Source organism: Telopea speciosissima, chromosome 11 (assembly GCF_018873765.1).
Source record: "Telopea speciosissima isolate NSW1024214 ecotype Mountain lineage chromosome 11, Tspe_v1, whole genome shotgun sequence".
Classification (NCBI taxonomy): Eukaryota; Viridiplantae; Streptophyta; class Magnoliopsida; order Proteales; family Proteaceae; genus Telopea; species Telopea speciosissima.
In genome coordinates, this window is record NC_057926.1 from 11,985,807 (window position 1) to 12,005,188 (window position 19,382).

General features: G+C 40.8%; 1 protein-coding gene across 5 annotated transcripts in view; it reads right to left on the bottom strand.

Annotated features, from left to right (window-relative positions):
* LOC122645748 (nucleolar and coiled-body phosphoprotein 1) overlaps positions 1 to 15,788 on the bottom strand; it is a 50,120-nt gene extending 34,332 nt beyond the window's left edge. For 4 of the 5 annotated variants that reach the window (XR_006330515.1, XM_043839099.1, XM_043839096.1 and 1 more), the window contains exon 1: positions 15,266 to 15,642. Coding sequence is in view for 4 of the 5 variants with exons in the window: in XM_043839099.1 (XP_043695034.1) it covers positions 15,266 to 15,367 (102 nt within the window). In the remaining variant the exon portion in view is untranslated. The other variant, XM_043839097.1, reaches the window with a different exon arrangement.
* Positions 15,789 to 19,382: the final 3,594 nt, after the last annotated feature.

Genomic DNA, 19,382 nt, shown 5'->3' on the forward strand with positions numbered 1-19,382 from the left:
AAGGTTTATTTGGGAGCTGCATTCATCTGTCAAACTGGATTCTGCCACAACTTAGTTTTTTCCCTTTTTTGTTCAAGTTGGGCATTAGTACCTTGTATGCGCCAACTTGCAGGGGAGTGTTAGCATTATTAGGAGTTATTTTTTTTTTAGTTCAAGCTAGATCTTCTTTCTTTGCTTATTTGTATAATCCAACTTGAGGGGAAGTGTTGGAATATGTAATCCAGAATACCGTGGGGGGTATTCTGATCTTTTTGGGGTAGTTTTATTCTTCTTATATTATTAAGTGTAAGTGGGCTATGTGGGTTTTAGTCCCACATCGCCTAGTTTAGTCTTTTTGTAATTTCCCCTCTATTATAAATAAAGAGGCTTACCCATCAATGAATACAACACATTATTTTCTCTCGTTCTCTCTTTCTAACCCACGATTCTATCAACAGAACCGGTTGGTTCAGTTGATCTAGTTTAAGTTGTGGTCCCATATTTTAGTAAGACAAAGTCTTTTAATTTTATTTAGGCAGTGTTCGGTATACATTCGTGGAATGCATTTTAAATCGATTTCACATTCTCAGATGATAAAAATAGTTGTTTTTATGGTCCAAGAATGCGAAATCGGTCTAGAATGTATTCCAAAAATGCATACCAAACATAGCTTTGGGGTAAATTATGTTCCCTGGAACTAGCCCGTAACTCATGTAACCCCCACGATTTGAAAAAAAATACACATACCTCCCCCACTTTTACAAGCTATAATCATAGTGGTCCACTCCGTTAGTTGATTCCTGTTAAGTAATGATGTCATCAGGTTAGATTTTACCAAATGGCCAAACTACCCTTGAAGAAGGGGAAACTATAATTCATAATGACTGGGAAGTCCTCGTCCCTAACCTCACCCACCAAAAACATAATCTGTGAGGGTTTGATTTACCTTCACCTTTCTTCCTCCCACGTCGCCTTCTCTCCTTCGCCACTCCTGAAGAAGCAACCGCCAAGCGTAGCCGCCAAAAGTGCCGCCTTCGAATCGAAACCCCTCTAAACTCCCTCCATCACTCCCAACCCCAACATCATCCTACAAACTCTAACCCTAAGCCTAATGCTCCCAAACTCCAAGAGTCCGTCGCCATCCTCACCGGCAACCACCTCAACCTCCCCAATCGAATCCTCTCCCTCATCCGACAGAACGACCTTGATGAAGCCGCACTTCTTTCTAAACACTCCATTTACTCCAATTGCAAATACCATCATGGCTTCTATTTAATTGGAAAATAAAGTTAAATCTTCATGCAAGGGCTTTTGATTTTAAAGAATTTTGAGTGTTTATTATTTATATTACCATCTTAATTGTGTTCATAGTTTTCACTTTAGTGAAAAGAAAAGAAAATTGATTTTACAAAAGATAATGGTATAGTAATTACGCTTCTTAATAATTAGAATATTAAAATCCAAGGGAGTTTTAGTTTATTGATCAATTGTGATTGACATTAAAATTTCAGCTTTCAATCCGTTGAGGAACCAAGTCGGAGGATCAATGCAAGATCAGATCTTGTACAAGGTGGGAAACACTATTAAAAACTGCCCCCTCCCCCACATCAAGAATGATACAAATGGATTGTTTGGATTCTCCAAAGGTTGCCTCACCATGCACAGATGGGATCAGCTCAATAACTGTTTCACCCAAACAGGGCAACCATTCCAACCATTCTTCTGTTTTGGGCTCCATCGCAGAATGCAACTTGAGAAAACCATAAAAGAACATGATTCTTCATTGATACAGAGCTACAGTAACTTTTGGGTTGAATGCACTCTTTGGGAGAAGAAAGAGGAGTTGCAGGTCTTCAACATATGGGATGGGTTATATAGAGGGATATAACAGGGTTAAAAGGGTCTTTTACTTTTTTTAAGTTTTAACTTAACACCGTAAGTAAAGATGGGTGCAGTTGTAATTTTTTTTTCAAATCGTGGCGTCTCCTGGTGTTATGGGCTAGTTCCAAGGGAGGTACACGTAATTAATCTTTTATTTAAGTTGTTGATAGGTCGGTTCACATCAGCTTTGACTGATTGTGTCTTGTAACTCAAGTAAAGGGTCAAGTTTGGAAGTTTCTAATTTTGGGACTTTCCAATTTTGATTCGTTGGTATTTTTCGTTTATTGCAATCTATAAAAGCAACCCAAAGAGGCCATAACAAGCCATGATTTTATCCTCAACTACAGCTGTTATGCATGATTCCTTCTGTTGAAGTTTTCCTTGGTGTTTGATCCATGGAGGAAGGAGCTGGTGTTTGATCCTGCTGACTCCTATGGTGGGAAGCCCAGGAGGTTGCCTTCAATTGCTGTTCTTCATCCCATTTAAGTTCTCAAGCCATCAGAAGCCCCATTCCTTCAACCGAGCCACTCTGATACTGCCTATTTTCTTAATGTAGTTCTAGACAAGGATTAAAGTATCGGTCCTTATCATATCGTCCGATACGTATAGGTATCGGTCAGTATCGATACGATACTAACCGATACATCTCTTTTTTTTTTTAAATGTTTTGTTTGTATCGAGTCGATACGATACTGACCAATACGTCTCTTTTCTTTTTCGCTGTTTGGTTTTTTTTCTGTTTCATCTTTGTGAGGTTTAATTCAAGGAACAAAATTTCCATAAACAAATATGATTCGAGTAACATTAGTTGACAAAACTGCTATTTGATGCAATTAATCATTGAATATAATTCTAATGCCATGTGAAATAGTAGACCATTAAGCACAAGTTTGGCAGTAGGTCATCTGAACTCTACATATGACTATAAATTTTTAACCTGCTACTAAGGTACATGAACTTCCATTGTTGATGTTAGTTCATCTTAGAGATGAGTTCTAAAACACAATGTCTTTTTTTTTTTTATGCCTGATGAGATACTTTTATTGATATTTTGATTTGTTAAATGATAATCTTATGTGAGATGTAATAGGGAATATTATATTGTGTTTATTTTAGTTGTGAGGTTTCTTTTTGATAAAATCATTGTCTATATGCTATTATTCTGTTTATTACGTGGTGCATGTCTATTACATAGTGAATATATTCTCGTATTTTTGCTTATAGAGTGGCCATATTAAACACGTATCGTATTATTCTCGTATGCGTTTTATTACGCCAGATTTTTTAAAAGTATTATTGTCGTCTAGTCTGTTTAATTGCCAAACGTATCCGTTCCCGTTCAATTGTTGTTCCCAAGCTTACTAAGGTATCGTCGGATACATGTCGATACGATATGATACGATACGATCGATATGTATCAATACACTCAATATGTACTAAATATTACCCTTTTTGGGTTTTTAAATGTCTTGATATATATCGATACGTATTGGTCGATACATACAGATACGTATCGATACACATTCACTTGAATCACATTTTTCATAGAACACGAACCAGAGAGCACTTGCAGCAGAAAAACCCTGTTCCAGCTAAGGAGAAAACCCAGAAAATTTGGATTTTAAGCCCATTTTTTGCCCAAATCTCTTGAGGGCTTCCATTCCATAGTGAAAAACGATTCAGATCGTGGTGGAACTAAATCATTTGCAGCATCCAACAACAAAAAATCGAAGATTGAAGGAGTTCTTGAAAGGAAAGATAGGTTTTTTTCAAAAAACTTGATCTTTTGCTTCAAATCTTGCATTTTAGTTCTTTTTTTTGCTATAATTCAAGGAGAATAGGTTCAACTAACTATTAGATGCACGCATTGTATACGTTTGCAAAGATTTGAACTCAAATCTACCATTTTTAACCCAAAAACGAAAATGGCTTCCATAAATGATTTTTTTTTATTTCTTCCAAAAATTATAACCTATGCTTGTGTATAATATATGTAGTACATTATGTACAGATCTATCATCTTGAATGTAGAAATCTCATCGTTTCTAACAATTTCGAAGTGTCGCACTTATCTGGTTATACATTATTCACAATTCTTGGTGTATATGCATGATATATGACATATATTGCTTGTTTATAATGTTTTTTGTGTCCAAAAGTGTATTTCCATGTGTATTTTGATCATTTTCAAGCATTTCTGCACCGATTGATACGTATTTCCAATATGATACGATGTCTCTTAAAATCGCCCAACCGATACGATACCCGATACTTTAAACCTTGGTTCTAAAATGGTAGAAGACCAACTAGAAGCCAATAACCAGGATCTGCTCTTGAATGGGTAATTTGGCTAGGTCAAATATGTGAAAATTGTAAAAATAAGGTTAGGGTTTGATGGGACCTAGGGTTAGATGTTTGGGTTAAGTTAGGAGAATGTGGATTATATGGGAGGGAAGAGATGCTGAAAGTAATAGTTAAATCAGATGACTAAATCTGAAGTTATTGAAGACTCCTAGTAGAAATAGGATTGAGGGGTAAAAAGGTAATTTCAGACAATCGGCTGGGTGGATGGTAATGAAATTTGGATAAAGTCTCTCTTAGGGTTTGAGGAAGATTCAACCAAAATTTCAGTAGGTCCTAACGGTTAGATTTGGCTGGGAAAAATTCTCGTGAATATCACCTTGCATGTGACCTTCTAGAAGGGAAGAAGAATATTTGCAGAATTTCAATTTCAGACTTTCTTGTTAAAATCTTGAACCTTGCAGATAATTTCCAGCAACTGAATATGTTTCTTCAAGAGATCAGCTAGGGCAGAACTGGAGCTTGAATGGAACTTGAATGGAGATCGATGGAATGGGGTTAGGGAAGGGAATGGCTATCTCAGCCTGGGCATCTCACCCAACCTATCTCAGGATTTTTTACAAAGGCTAAAGCCAATATTTCATTAATCAAATTCGTGTACCATGCTTGCCTCCTTTACAAACTTATATAGAAAACTCAAAAATAGACTTCGACACTAAAAAGTAAAGGCCTAACCTTATCCTTAACTAATAAGGTAACCTAAATTGACTAAGAAAGTGAAATAACAAAGAAAATAAACTCAAAAGAGGACTCTAAATAAACTAAGTAAATTCCGTTTTCCTATTTTCTACCCATATTTTAGGCCCATTAAATTGGCCAATTACAAAATAAACCCATGGGATCGAAGTCCCAATACATATATGACCCAACCCAAAGCTTATTTCCACTAAAATAAAGCCCCAAGTGACTTATCTACATCAATTCTGCTATTCCATGGTTAGTTTGTAATTTGGAGTTAACCTTCTATTCCATCACCCCTCTCTTCTTGCCCTATCAAGCCACCAGACCACTTTCATCTTTCCATCGAGTTTTGTGCCCACCAAAAGAGACACTTGATCCATAGGGCAGGCCATTCTGACCAATGGACCTGCTGTTGTTTCTCTTCTACCATTCCAACCTGTCCCTGCATTAATTCTGCAGGTTTGGGCCTGTTTAGTGAAATCAGTAAGGCCATCCTACCCTGCTGTTTACATACTGCCCTCTGCCATTAATCCCTACCTTACATACTCTTATTCTGTTCTATTCTCCCAAGCTGTTATTACACTGCTCCTTCCCTAACCTGATCCCTTCCCTTAACCATCAACCTGTCCATCCACCTAACTACAGTATCATTCCTTGACCTATACCCTGATTTCAGATCCTGTATTGGGACTGATTGAAACCTTCAATCCTGTCCTACATTAATTGGCAACAGAGCCTATGATAGGGAACAAGACTTCTGGACCTTCTGGTCCACCTGATCCCATGGTAGCTATGCTGGAGATGTTTAAACTGAGCAACCAGATTACAGAGAATCAGAGGAGCATTGAGGAGAGGTTGTCAGCAATGGTGGCTCGAATTGCTGTCCCTACTCATGACTCACACCTTCCACTTGAAGAGGAGGCCCATCCGGCTCACTCTGCAGCCAATTTTCCTAACCGGAGAGGTATAGGAAGGGGCCCACAGAGGGTTCCAGCAGTGTAGCCGACCTTTGAAGAGCATCTAAGGAGTTATTTCACTGGTGATCAGCCTGCGCTCAATCGACACACAGGTGATTCTCAAAAAGTCAAGCTTGTACTCAAGGAGTATTCGGTGCATGATCCCCAAGTATTCTATGACTGGTTGGCAGCATTAGATGACTATTTTGATTGGTATGAATTGTTGTTGGCGCAAAAGAAGAAGCTAACGCACAAAAAACTAGTTGGAGTTGCACGAGAGAGGTGGAAAACACACGAGAATAAGTAAAAAGATCGTGGTAGAGTGCCTGTTACATGGGAGGAGATGAAGGATGAATTGAAAGACAAGTACTTGCCACCCAATTATAGAGCACAACTACAAGATAAATTAAATTCTCTTTGTCAAGGGAATTTATCAGTTGCAGAGTATGTGGAGCAGTTTGATTCTCTCTCATCTCAAATGTGGATTAGGGAAACGATATTCAAGTCTTGTCACGATTCAGATTAGGTCTACGGCCTGCAATCAATAGGGCCACTGGCGTTGCAAATGTGGTGAATGTTAGAGACTGTTTTGAGAAAACCCTACATGCTGAGGAGTTATTGGCTTTGGCTTCCAATAACAAGAGGTTTGGTTACCAAGCTAGGGAGAATATGAGATATTTTCCAGCACCTAAACCTGCTACAACAGCCCCTAATCAACCCACGACACCTACCCGACAAGACAAGGGCAAGGCTGCTATGACTAGTGGCACTAAGGCACAATGTTTACATTGTCATGATTGGACATTATGTTAAGCATTGTCCACATCGCCAAAGAATTAATGTTGTCGCTGAAGTTGAAATGCACCAGATGATGAAGATCCTGATCTATTTCTATACCTACTCAACGATGATGATTATGGTGGGGCTGAATATGATGAGGATGATGCCAACGATGATGGTACTTATGGCAGTCATGTAATCAACCGTATCTTGGTGGCTGAAACCAATATTTCTATGGGGTAGGTGCTTTTAAAGCAAAGAAAGAAGAAGTGAAAACACAAGGCTGTTTTTGAAAGAAAAGCGCTAGAAAGAAGAAGTTGTATTTTCTACAGCCGCATGAAATTCGGAGATAACACTGCTTTGGTGATAGTTGACAGAGGCAGCTGCATCAACGATACTTCGGACACTTTTGTGAAGGCAAACTTGAAGGTGGAGAAGCATCCTCAACCATATAAGGTATCCTTGCTGAACAGCAATACCTTAGAGGTAAATCAGCATTGTTCCGTACCGCTGAAACTTCATAGGTATGAGGAAGAGGTACGGTGCGATGTAATCCGTATTCGTCTCACTAATGTTTTATTTGGTAGACCGTGAATGAATGATAATGATGTCATAGTCGGAGGAAAGAAAAATCAGTGTCTTCAAGTTCAAGGGACTTCACACCGTCTTTCATCCGGTCAACATACTAACTAAGTTGTGCCAACGGAGATCTTTAAGAACCAACCAAAAGAGCACCGATGATGAGAAAAAGGTGTTAGATGTACCACAAAAGGAGTAGTTAGCTATTACTCACAAGGAATTTGTCCATACAAGTCATGACACAGGGTTGGTGTTGGCTCTTGTCACTACGAAGGTCACTCCTCCATCTGAGGCAACATTTTCCACGCCCATTAGAGAATTACTTTCTGATTTTTCTGACTTGGTTCCTGGTGACCTGCCTCCTATGAGGGATATTCAGCATGCTATCGATTTGGTACTCAGTTCAGTGTTACCAAACCTTCCATCCTACAGTCTCAGTCCTATGGAGAATGGTGAGCTCAAACGGCAAGTTGATGAGCTTCTTCGATAGGGTTTTATTGTGGAGAGTTGAAGTCCATGTGTTATACCAGACTTGCTTACTCCAAAGGACGGTTCGTGGCAATGTGTGTGGACAGCAGGGCAATAAATAAAATAACGGTCAAGTACTGGTTCCCTATTCCATGGCTTGATAATATGTTAGACATGCTGTCCGGAATCCGGATCAAAGGTCTTTTCTAATTGGACTGATGCATATCTGAAGACTTATATTTGAAAGAAGAAGTCCAAGCAGTCCAAGTAGTTGTTAGTAGTTAGTAGCTTTATATACTTAGTTTTATTTTGATGTAATAAACTGAACCGGTCCAAAGCTGGTTGAACCAGTGATTCAATTTAAGTGAAATTAATAGTTTTTAGTTTAATTGTTTTAGTAGGTCATGTGACTATTTAAGTTGTCATGTGAGTATGTGACAACTTACTAGTTCCCCCATCTCTCCACGGTTTTGAGATAGGTGGTGTTGATGTAATTTAAGTCGGCTAGGGGTCTTCTACTCCTAAGCTGAATAGGATGCTGGCCTTTTAGCCCTTATAAATAAATAAAATCGTGGGGCTCCTCTTTACCACTCAATTTGAAAAATACTCTTCAAAGAAGCTGCTGCTGCTACTGCAACTTGTCTGCTCCCAGGAGAATTGTCTTGTGTTTGATCAAGGCTGACAGTATCGGTGTTTGATCCGATTGACACCTTGCAGTGGAAAGCCTGTGGTTTGCAGTTACTTTTATCTTCTTCATTCACTGTTCTATATTCAAGTTCTGTTTTTTAAGAATTCTCTACAGCAACAAATCTGATTTCAAGTCTGTTCATCATTAAACAAGTCTGAATTCCCTCAAACCCTAGGTCACCCTTCTTCTTAATTTCCAAGTGCTCAATTCGTCCTAGACCATTCCAACCGTAGTAATTGTCTCAAATCTTGACCGGGAACTCCTCAGCCCTCATAGAGAACTCGATCCAGTTTTGGTTCAATTCTGACCAGCCAAAATCCTTCAACCAGCATTCCCCCCTTTCCAAAACCTAACCCTAATTCAACCATTCCCTTCTCAACCTTGCTGCCGATTCTGTACAGCAGTCTCTGGTTTGTTTTTTTAACGTAACCTTCACTGGAACACTCCCATATATCATATGACCTTAACCTTAACCCTAACCTCAAACCCTAAATTTAGCTGTTTCCATTAGTTTAACCCTAACCAAGTTACCCTTTGAAGAACAGATCCAGGTTTTGTCTTCTAGGCTGACTATTTCAATCTAGAACTACATTATGGACCTTAGGAACAGTTATCATCAGATTCGTATCCATCCCGAAGACAAATGGAAGACCGAGAGTGGAAAACCATGCCTTCTGGTCTGACGAATGCACCTAGCACTTTCATGCGAGTTATGACTCATGTACTTCGTCCTTTTATTGGTCGGTTTTTTATCGTTTATTTTGACGATATTTTGATTTACAGCAAGAATAAAGATGCCCAAATTGACTACCTTAAACAAGTCTTGAGCGTTCTTCGACAAGAGAAGTTGTACATAAACCTCAAGAAATGTTCCTTTATGCTGCCCAAAGTTAGATTCCTTGGCTTTATTGTTTCAGCCATAGGAGTTGAAGCTGACCCGGAGAAAGTTAAAAGCATCACTAATTGGCCTATACCAAAGACATTCATTGAAGTACAAAGTTTCCATGGTTTGGCCTTATTCTATAGAAGATTCATTTGGAATTTTAGTGTGGTCATGGCACCCATTACCGAATGTCAGAAGTCAAGCAAGGGCAGATTTGAATGGACAGCAGTGGCAACCAAGGCTTTCCACCTTATCAAGAAGAACTGAAGAAGATGATAGAAGCACCCGTGTTATGCCTATCTGATTTTGACCGAGTGTCAGAAGTTGCTACAGATGCATCACATGTTGGCTTAGGAAGTGTATTAATGCAAGGAGGGCACCCAATCGCTTTTTATAGCGAAAAGCTCAATGATGCCAAGAAGCGCTATTCAACATATGACCTTGAGTTGTAAACAGTCGTCCAAGTGTTACGTCACTGGTGACACTACCTTATTGGTAAGGAATTTATCGTCTACATCGACCATGAAGCGCTCAAGCACCTACATTCCCAAGAAGGGAAGAGAGATACAAAAAATTTTCATGTCTTAGCCAATGTGAGAAAGAAGAGGTGCTCGGTGGACAAAATTAAAAATAGTGATGGTGTTTGGGTAGAAGGAAGTGATGGAGTGAATGAAGAGTCCGTGAAGTTTTCTCAGATATTTTCCCTACTCAACCCTGTGTTGAAGACACTAACTTGCTAAACGTCATCCCTTCCATAGTTAGTGAGGTTGACAATACTTGCCTGACTTCTCTACCATCTTTGGAAGAGGTTGAGAGGGCTATTTTCTCTTTCTAAGGAAAGTGTGCCTAGTCCAGATGGTTTCTCAGGTTATTTTTTCATAGCTTGCTGGGATATAGTGAAACAAGATGTCAATGCTGCTATGGTTGATTTTTTTCAGGAGGGTCCCTCCTAGATCTTTGCTTCCGCTCACCTGATCCTCATACCAAAAAAGTAAAGTCCAGAATTCATGTCAGATTTCAAACCTATTAGCTTATGCAACTTCTCCTATAAAATCATAGCTAAGATCATGTCGTCAAGATTGGCAGTGATTCTTCCTAATTTGATAGCGGAGGAACAAGGAGCCTTTGTGCAAGGTAGATGCAATCAAGAAAACATCACCCTTGTTTAGGAAGTGGTGCAAGATTTAAACAGGAAAACCAGAAGAGGGAATGTAATTACAAAACTGGACACGGCTAAGGCCTATGACCAAATCGAATGGAATTTCTTGCAAGATGTCCTTAACCAAATCGGTTTTAGCTCTTGGATCAGCTTGGTAAATAAAACACTGGAAAATTGCTGGTTTTTGGTGGTGTTGGACTCGGGTCCGAAGGGGTACTTCATGTCAACTAGAGGGCTTCGACAAGGAGACCCGCTATCTTTTTCTTTATTTATTTTGGCTGAGGAAGTGTTGAATAGAGGTCTTCATAATCTCTTTGCGGAGGGGCATGCGTCATATTTCCACCTCCCATGAGGATGTCCTGGTGTTTCCCATAGTCACTTCGCTGATGACACCATCATTTTCTTTAAGGGTGTCAAATCCTCCCTCAAGCAATTAATGGGCTTTATAAACAGGTATGAATTTCATTCTGGTCAATTGGTAAACAAGCATAAAGTTTTGTTTGTAGTGCCCTCTTTTGCCAGGGTGAGGATGATCGGTGAGGATACAGGGTTTGCAAAAAAATCCTTACCAATCACCTATTTGGGAACGCTTATTTATACTGGTAGATTGAAAATCAACTTTTTGGATGATATGTTAGCTAACCTTAGATCAAAGGTGGCAGATTGAAAGGGTAGATTGCTTACTTCGAGTGGAAGACTGATCTTGCTTAAACATGTTCTTGCCTCAATGTCTATATACGTGCTTTCTAGTTTGGATGTCCCTAAAACTGTTATGAGGAGATTTTACACCATTTGTTCCAATTTTTTATAGGGCTCTTCTGATTATGGGATCAAGCATCATTGGGTGTGCTTTGAAAAAGTGTGCAGACTAGTTGGTGAAGGCGGTCTAGGCATCCGCTCTCTAGGAGACATTAACTTAGCTATGAGGCTAAAGGGGTTATGGCACATGCTCTCTGAAAAGTCTTTATGGGCAAGTTTCTTAAAGCCAAATTCTTAAAGGATGAGCACATTATTTTTTCTAATGGGTAGGAGAATTGGTTTGAAAACTTGGAAGAAAGTTTTGGATCCCAAAGAAGTTATCCTAGCTAAATCCAGATGGCTACTTGGTAAAGGTGAAATCTTATTTTAGCTAGATGATTGGCTGGGTAGACCCTCTAATAGACATTGTGGATGGTATTATGCATATTAATCCATATTCTCTGCTCAAAGAAGTTTCACACAGATGGTTCTTGGGATCCCTCTTTTTTAACCCTTATTGATAATGAGGATGTTCAAGAGAGCATTATCAGTAACAATATTACACTTTCACAAAGAGATGACAGAATGATGTGTAGACTCCAACCTCGGACAGCAAATTCACTTTCAAATCGGCTTGGCAAGAAACTCGATATAGGTCTTCCCCTACCCCCTAATCAAAATGGTTTTGGAATATTTCCTTGCCTACAAAAATAGGGGTTTTTTCTTGGCAAATCATGAACAGAAAAATTCCTACTGATAAGGTTTTGACGAAGTTAGGAATTCCCATGGTTTCCAAATGCAGTTGTAGGGTACCTTGGCGGGAACCTCAAACCATGCTCTTTTGATGGGAGGAAAAGCTTCAAAAGTATGGGAATTTTTCAGCAGATTACAAACGTTGAAACCGTCCCTAGTCAGGAAATCAGAAGCAGAATTTTATTTAGGAATTCCAAAGCAGGAAACCATGGTGTGCGCGTATATTACAGGTTTAATGCCTTCCTTCAATATGTGGGAACTTTGGAAGGAGAGGAACAATAGAAGACATGGAGAAAGGGTACGAGCGGCTTCGACCATTATTGAAAAACTTAAATCTTGGGTCAGGGAAATTCCTTATCCCTCTTCTTTTAAGAATTCTTTAACTATGAAGGATGATATTATCTTGCAGGTTCTGAAGATGAATTCACCCATTATCAAGCAAAATCCCCCTTTACCATTTTTCTGGTGCCCCCCTTTCAACATGGTGAAACTAAATGCACATGAAGCCAGTGAAGGGAACTCAGGCTTCAGTGGGGGAGGGGTTACTATCAGAGATCCTCAAGGCAAGTTGGTTGTAGCTTTTTGAACTATTATAGTGTTTACTCAAATACGGTGGCTGAAATGAGGGCTCTCCTTGATGGTCTTCGGTTGTGTGCAGACATGGAGTTCAGAGGCTGTCGTGTTAGCAACGATTCAGCTTCTACTGTTAATTTTGTTAAACAAAGATCCTGCAACCTTTGGAGTTGTTGGTTCTTGTTTCAAGATGTCCTAACTTTGGCCGACTCTCTTGGGATCAATCTTTACTTCTCTTATCAAGAAAGCAAAAGGGTTGCTGACTTCTTGGCTAACTTAGCTGGTAACCTTTTTGCTAGCTCATTTTTTCAAGTTGGACAAGAAATCCCCCCAAGATCTAATCAGAATTCTTCGTGAAGACAAGGCTGGCCTCCCAATTTTAAGAATGTAATAATTTTTTTTATGTATGTTTGTTTGGTCTGAGTATTTTTGGTATCTCTTGTGAGAGTGAGAGAGTGCCCTCCTTGTTTGTTGGGCTGGGGAAAGGCAGGTAATGTCCCCCCCTTTCTACCTTTTATCTAATTTCATTTTCAATAAAATTCTACGCGCCAGCCAGGGTCCCAGGTAATATTCGGATTAAAAAAAAAACAATTAAGCTGTCAGATGACCACTTACCAAATCACATGATCACTTAAGTGATCACATGACCACTAATTAAATAAAAAGAAATCTACTAACTAATCCCGTATGTATCCTTATTACTCATGGTTTAGGCCCATAAAAGTGGCCTAATACATTGAAAACCCATAGGATCAAAGGCCCAACATATATCTAACCCAACCCTAGACTTATTCCTAAGCAAAGAAGCCCAGTTTGATGATGATTTTGCGTCAATAGGTCAGTTCACATCAGCTTAGACTGATTGCGTCTTGTAACTCAAGTAAAGGGTCAAGTTTGGAAGTTCTAATTTGGGAATTTCGAATTTTGATTCCTAGCTATTATTCTTTTATCGCAATCTATAGAAGAAACCCAAATAGGCCATAATAGGCCATGATTTTATCCTCTACTACTGTTATGCATGATTGCTTCTGTTGAAGTTTTCCTTGGTGTTTGATCCATGGAGGAAGGAGCTGGTGTTTGATCCTGCTGACTCCTTGTGGTGGGAAGCCTAGGAGGTTGCTTTCAATTGTTGTTCTTCATCCCATTTAAGTTCTCAATCCATCAGAAGTCTCATTCCTTCAACTGAGCCACTCTGCTACTGCCTATTCTGCTATTCCACGGTTAATTTCTAATTTGGAGTTAACCTTCTAATTCCATCCCCACCTCTTCCTGTCCTATCTAGCAACCAGACTACCTACATCTTTCCATCGAGTTTTGTGCCAACCTAAAGAGACACTCATCCAAAGGGCATTCTGACCCGTGGATCTGCTGTTGTTTCTCTTCTACCATTCCACTTTGTCCCTGCATCGATTCTGCAAGTTTAGGCCTGTTTAGTGAAATCAGTAAGGCCATCCTAACCTGCTGTTTACATACTGCCCCTCTGCCATTAAACCCTACCCTATTTCAGACCCTTATTACATACTCTTATTTTGTTCCATTCTCCTAAGCTGTTATTAAACTGCTCCTTCCCTAACCTGACCCCTTACCTTAACCATCAACCTTACTACAGTACAATTCCTTGACCTATTCCCTGATTACAGATCCTGCTTTGGGACTGATTGAAACCTTTGATCCTGTCCTACATTAAGAGCTACATAGGATTGGGATTGAACCAGCAGGGACAATGTGGTAGAATGTCAAAATACTCAAGAGATAGATCAATACGTTGGCATCCAAAGTTGACCAATAGCATCGGGTCATTCAACTTTAAATAATGTCAAGACTAATGAAGAGTATTATCTAGTGGAAGCATCGGGGTTTTCGAGTTTTATCTCCAATAGCAGTATGCAGGAATCTATACACTTGAAAACAAGTGCAAGAACTACCCCATTCAACACTAGAAATCAAGAAAACTATGATTAAAAACCTAATTCGTTTTTTGAAAGGACTAATCATCCAGGATGGAGTTTAAGGCACACAACACTTCTCAACTTTACGAGTGTGCATATTGTTTGGTTCAAATGACCTTTCAGATCAGTCACTCTTCTTGTTCTTCCCTGACATCTCGAGTGTTGTTCCAAATTCCAATACCTAATCAAGATTCAACAAAAAAGTGGCTACCCACACAAGAAGATTTCAAATTATGCCAAGAGAAGTCCCACAAATTATTATACCAATTCAGGATAGAGAGCTGCTTTAGACTACAGTTACTGATTCCAAAACTGAATACTCTTGGATGTCAAGTTAAGATCATATGTCTACTATGAGAACAAAATCAAAGTCAATCCTCAGGACTAAACAACCAATGCGTTAATATGCCATATCAATGCACAGCTCTCCAATAAATGACTTGATTGATTTAAACAGAATAATACCCAAAGACAGAGACAACTCAAAAGTGATCATTTTTTCGCTTAAACTCGGCTCAGAATGCCACAAACAGATAGCATGTAAAAAAGACAGAGAGGCTAAACATAAAGAGTAACAAAGATAACCATAACACCTTTGGCGACCATATTTTAAAGACCCAAAAGAGAAAAGGCATCAATTAAATTTAAACACTTATCATAAGAAGAGTACTACACAACCGAGAAGACTGACGAGACATGCATAAAACTTAATCAACTGCATGCCACCCACCCCCAAAATCATCCAACCAACGGAAGAAATAGGATAAAGAGATTAAAGATATATACAAACACAACGAAGAGATATATACAAACACAACGAAGGGAAATAGGGCTTACGTCAAGAAGAGAGAGGAGTTCATTGACATTAGTAGGAGGATGAACGAGTCTCTTCCCAGCTTCCTTCAGCTGTTCTTCGAGCTCTCTCTCCGAGGACGCCATTTCTTCCCGTCCCAGATCCTCGAAGCTTCGAGCTCCACTGCAAGCTCAGACCATTGAAACCCTAAAAAAAGGGAAACCCTAGAAACCAGAACAATAACAACGACGACGAAACTACAACAGCCCCTGCTAAGGCGTTACAGAGAAACGTAACAAGGGATCCAAAACAAAAACAACAAAAAAAATCTAGGGTTTTACAGGTAACGAACTAACAAAAACTACGAATAAGAAGGACCGAAGGTTGAGAAAGAGAGACACAAATATTTTCTCTGTTTCGTGTGTACCTGTTTTTCCAGAGAAACGAAAACAGAGGTTTTTTTGTTTCCTTTATTTTCAAGCCCTTTCTGTCTCTACTTTTCTCTCTTTCCTCTCTTTCCTCTCTTTCCTCTCTCTAAAGCTTAGCCTTACCTTTAGCCCTCTCTCTTGCTGGGCCGTTCTCTCTCTCTCTTTCTTTCTCTCACTTTGTCTTCAAGGATGGGAAAACAGAAAATGAGAAAAATAATGTAAAAATAGGAGGGGTAAAATGACTTAAACAGAGGAAATCCAGGAATCCGCTCGGAATCCGCTTGGTTTATGGATTGTAGCTAAATTTTGGGTTTGGAATCCGTTACTCAACTTTTCTCTTCTGATTGCGTAAAAACATTGGGTTCTGCGTTGTTCACCTGTACAGAGAAGACCCGACCAAACACAATGGTGTCTAGTCTTTTTCCCCGTTTGAAAGTACTAAAACGCCATTCCCTCATTCTTTCTTTAATTTTTGACGAAGTTGTTCTTATTTAATTATGATTTACTTTTTTTTTCCTAGTGGTTTAAGCACTCCCTTTTTCCATGCATGCCCTTCAAATGTGTCCTTTCTACGTGTTCCCTCGGGTGTTGAGACAGGGTGTTGGGACAGATGCAAATGCAAATGCAAATGCAAATGCAAGTGCAAAGCTTGACTAAAGTTGAATATTAGAAGACTATGACCGGGTTTCGGTTTAGCATGCCCGATCCTAACTCCTGGATCTGTCTTGATCTTTGAAGCAAATAACAATGATCGAGGAGGCCTAAGGAAGCTGAAGGTCCTTGGTGAACATGAGGGCTAGAAGGTCCTTGAATGAAGCAAATAACAATGAGTTCGACTCCACCTCCCCCCTTTGGGCCACCCACATGAGAATAAACTTCTTGGTGAACATGAGGGCCACAGTATCTCCCAATTTGTGTGTTGCGGGATCGTACACTAGCCCTTGGTGATTTAGTCGCCCAAAGGCCAGATATCTCCTGTAAAAGAAAAAATGAAAAAAAAAACAATGATCGAGTTTTCCTTCAACCACGAAGAAGGGGAATCCTTTGATCGCGCGGCTTTGAGATAGGTATGAGAAAGTATTACACAACAGAAAAGGTATCTGATGAGTCCAGGATCAATAGACCAAGCCCGAGCTCGCAAGTTGAGAAAGGACCGACCTTACAGGGTCAGAGGACATGCCAAATCCTAGGACCGGTTTCCATTTACACGACGAGAAGTTATGCGTGTAAGTACACAAGGACAAGGCTTGGTGAGGCCACAACGGTCCCCGGGTTTTACATGATCGAGCGTGACCTAATTTGGTGGGAACGGCTCGATCAAAGCCAATCATATAAGAATCAACAATCAGCTCCGATACATCCCAAAAAAAGCGCAACAACCCCTTGATTCACGCACCACAATCCTATCCATAAGGGGTAACTAACGGGAACTTATCCAAAATATCGGATAAGGCGCCACCCCCCTGATTACGCGGGAAGACTCCCATCACGCCCAAAACTCCTACGCAGGAGTCCTTACCTAACTCAGACACTCCATAGCCTACTTACGACTATAAATATGAGCTGATACCCCTCCATTTCATTCATTCATTTTTCAGAATCATAATCAGTTGCTAAGAGAGCTAATTTAAGCATTGGAGTGTCCGAGACTGGCACGGCTCGGTCGCTTTAGCGCCAATCTTTCCTTTTGCAGGTCTTGAAGGTCGGCCCGCTCGGCTCTTGATGCAACAGATTGGCGCTATATGTGGAAACGACGCTTCCATACCTACGAAAGCTCTCATGGCTGGTAATCGAGAAGTCGTCCCCACTAATCTTGATGTACTCCAACAGGAGGGGAACCAAGCAACTCGACGAACGGCGAAAAATGCTCGTGGTGGAGCACATGGAGTACGGTTGACAACACGACAAGCAATACCCGCTGCAGTAGGAGCACTACCAACCACCGCGACTGCAGCGGCAGGGCCTAGCACGACCAAGGGAGAGACTCATGTCAATAAGGGATCCCTCCCCCCCACCACCGCCACTTCTAGAGGAGCTCTCGGCAAACCTGGACCCAAACGCACCCGCCACCGTCAGTCAAATCAATGACCTGCAGTAGCAGGTGCTCCGACAGAATGCCCTTTTTAGGGACATTCTCAAAGAAGTGCAGGCAGAAGAGCGCTCAACCTCGTGCCAGCTGCTGCGCTTGCCCCTACCCTTCCACCTCTGCCTCCAGGTCTACTGGCTCGAGTTCGGGAGACAGAACGCGTTCATCCCAAGGGCGAAGATGGCCAAAGAACTCAAAGTCAGGTTGGGTCATCCCAGCCAACCCAAAGAAGTGTACCCCCTCCGGGGATAGTTCGGACCGGAGACCTACTGACCAGGACTAGTGAAAACTTGGCACGCACCATAGAACCATCCATCACGATGCGTCGAGAAGCACATAGCCGCACTGATCAAAGTCGCACCCGACAATCCCACCAACACACGTCACGGGAAGAAAACTCTAGGTCAGTGAACCAAGGAAACGGGCGTAACGAACAAAACGGCCAAGCTGTAGATACAAGTGCGAATCAGCTAGTGGGAGATGAGCTTGACCGTAAGCTCAAGGAAATCAATGACAAATTGAAAACCCTAGAGAAAGAGATCGACCCTGAAGAATATTACCCGTTCTCAGCTGAGATAATGAGGGCGAAACTTCCCTGAGGTTTCAAACCGCCCAACTTCAAATCATACGATGGAAAGATCGACCCCAATGACCACATAAGCTACTTCAATGCGATGATGACAGTCTACGAGGGATCCGATGTCGTGTGGTGCCGATCCTTCCCCACATCCTTGAAGGGACCGGCCACCCTGTGGTTTTATAAACTCAAGTCAAACTCTATAAAAAGTTTCACAGAGTTAGCTCGAGCCTTTGTGAGTCATTTCCAAAGTAGTGTGAAGCAAAAGAAGACGGCAGCGAACCTGTTGGCGGTAAAGCAGCAAGCCAATGAGTCCGTATGGGACTACATTACTCGTTCAATGGAGAGTCCCTGGAGATAAAAGACCTAGACGACGGTATGGCCTTCAATGCCCTGCACAGCAGGGTCATAAATCACGACCTAATCCGATCTTTGGCCCTGGAACCAGTTTACAATATGACCGAGCTTCTAAACCGATGCTACCAATATGCGAATATGTTCAACATCATGAAGGCCTGGAAGGCGGCCGATGGCAAAGGGTCAGAGAAAAAGAGAACGTGTGATAAGGAGGAGAAGAAGGAAGGTGAGAAATGGCAAAGATCTGACCGGTACCAAGACTAAGAGCGCAGCCTTGATTACACCCCATTGACTGCCTCCAGGACCAATATCCTCATGGAAGTTCACGATCAAGGGCTCTTGCAATGGCCTAGACCGATGTTCACGAAGCCCAAACATAGGAACCAGAAGAAATACTGTAAGTTCTATAAGGATGTCGGGCACGATACCGATGACTGCCGACAACTGAAAAGGGAGATAGAAGACATAATCCAGAGAGGTCACCTCAGATGGTACGTCAAGGGGGAAGATTAGAGAAACAACTTGCGTGGTCAAGGAGGCATGAATACCAAGCCAAAGAGAGACAACCAGGCTCGGGAAAGAAATAAGCGAGATCTGTAGACACTGAATTTTGCCACCCCCCAGTAATAACGACAATCGGACACGAAAGACTGGCAATGCCCTTTAAGCTATTTTTTTTCTTCAAGGTGACTCGGACACCCCTATTCCACCTC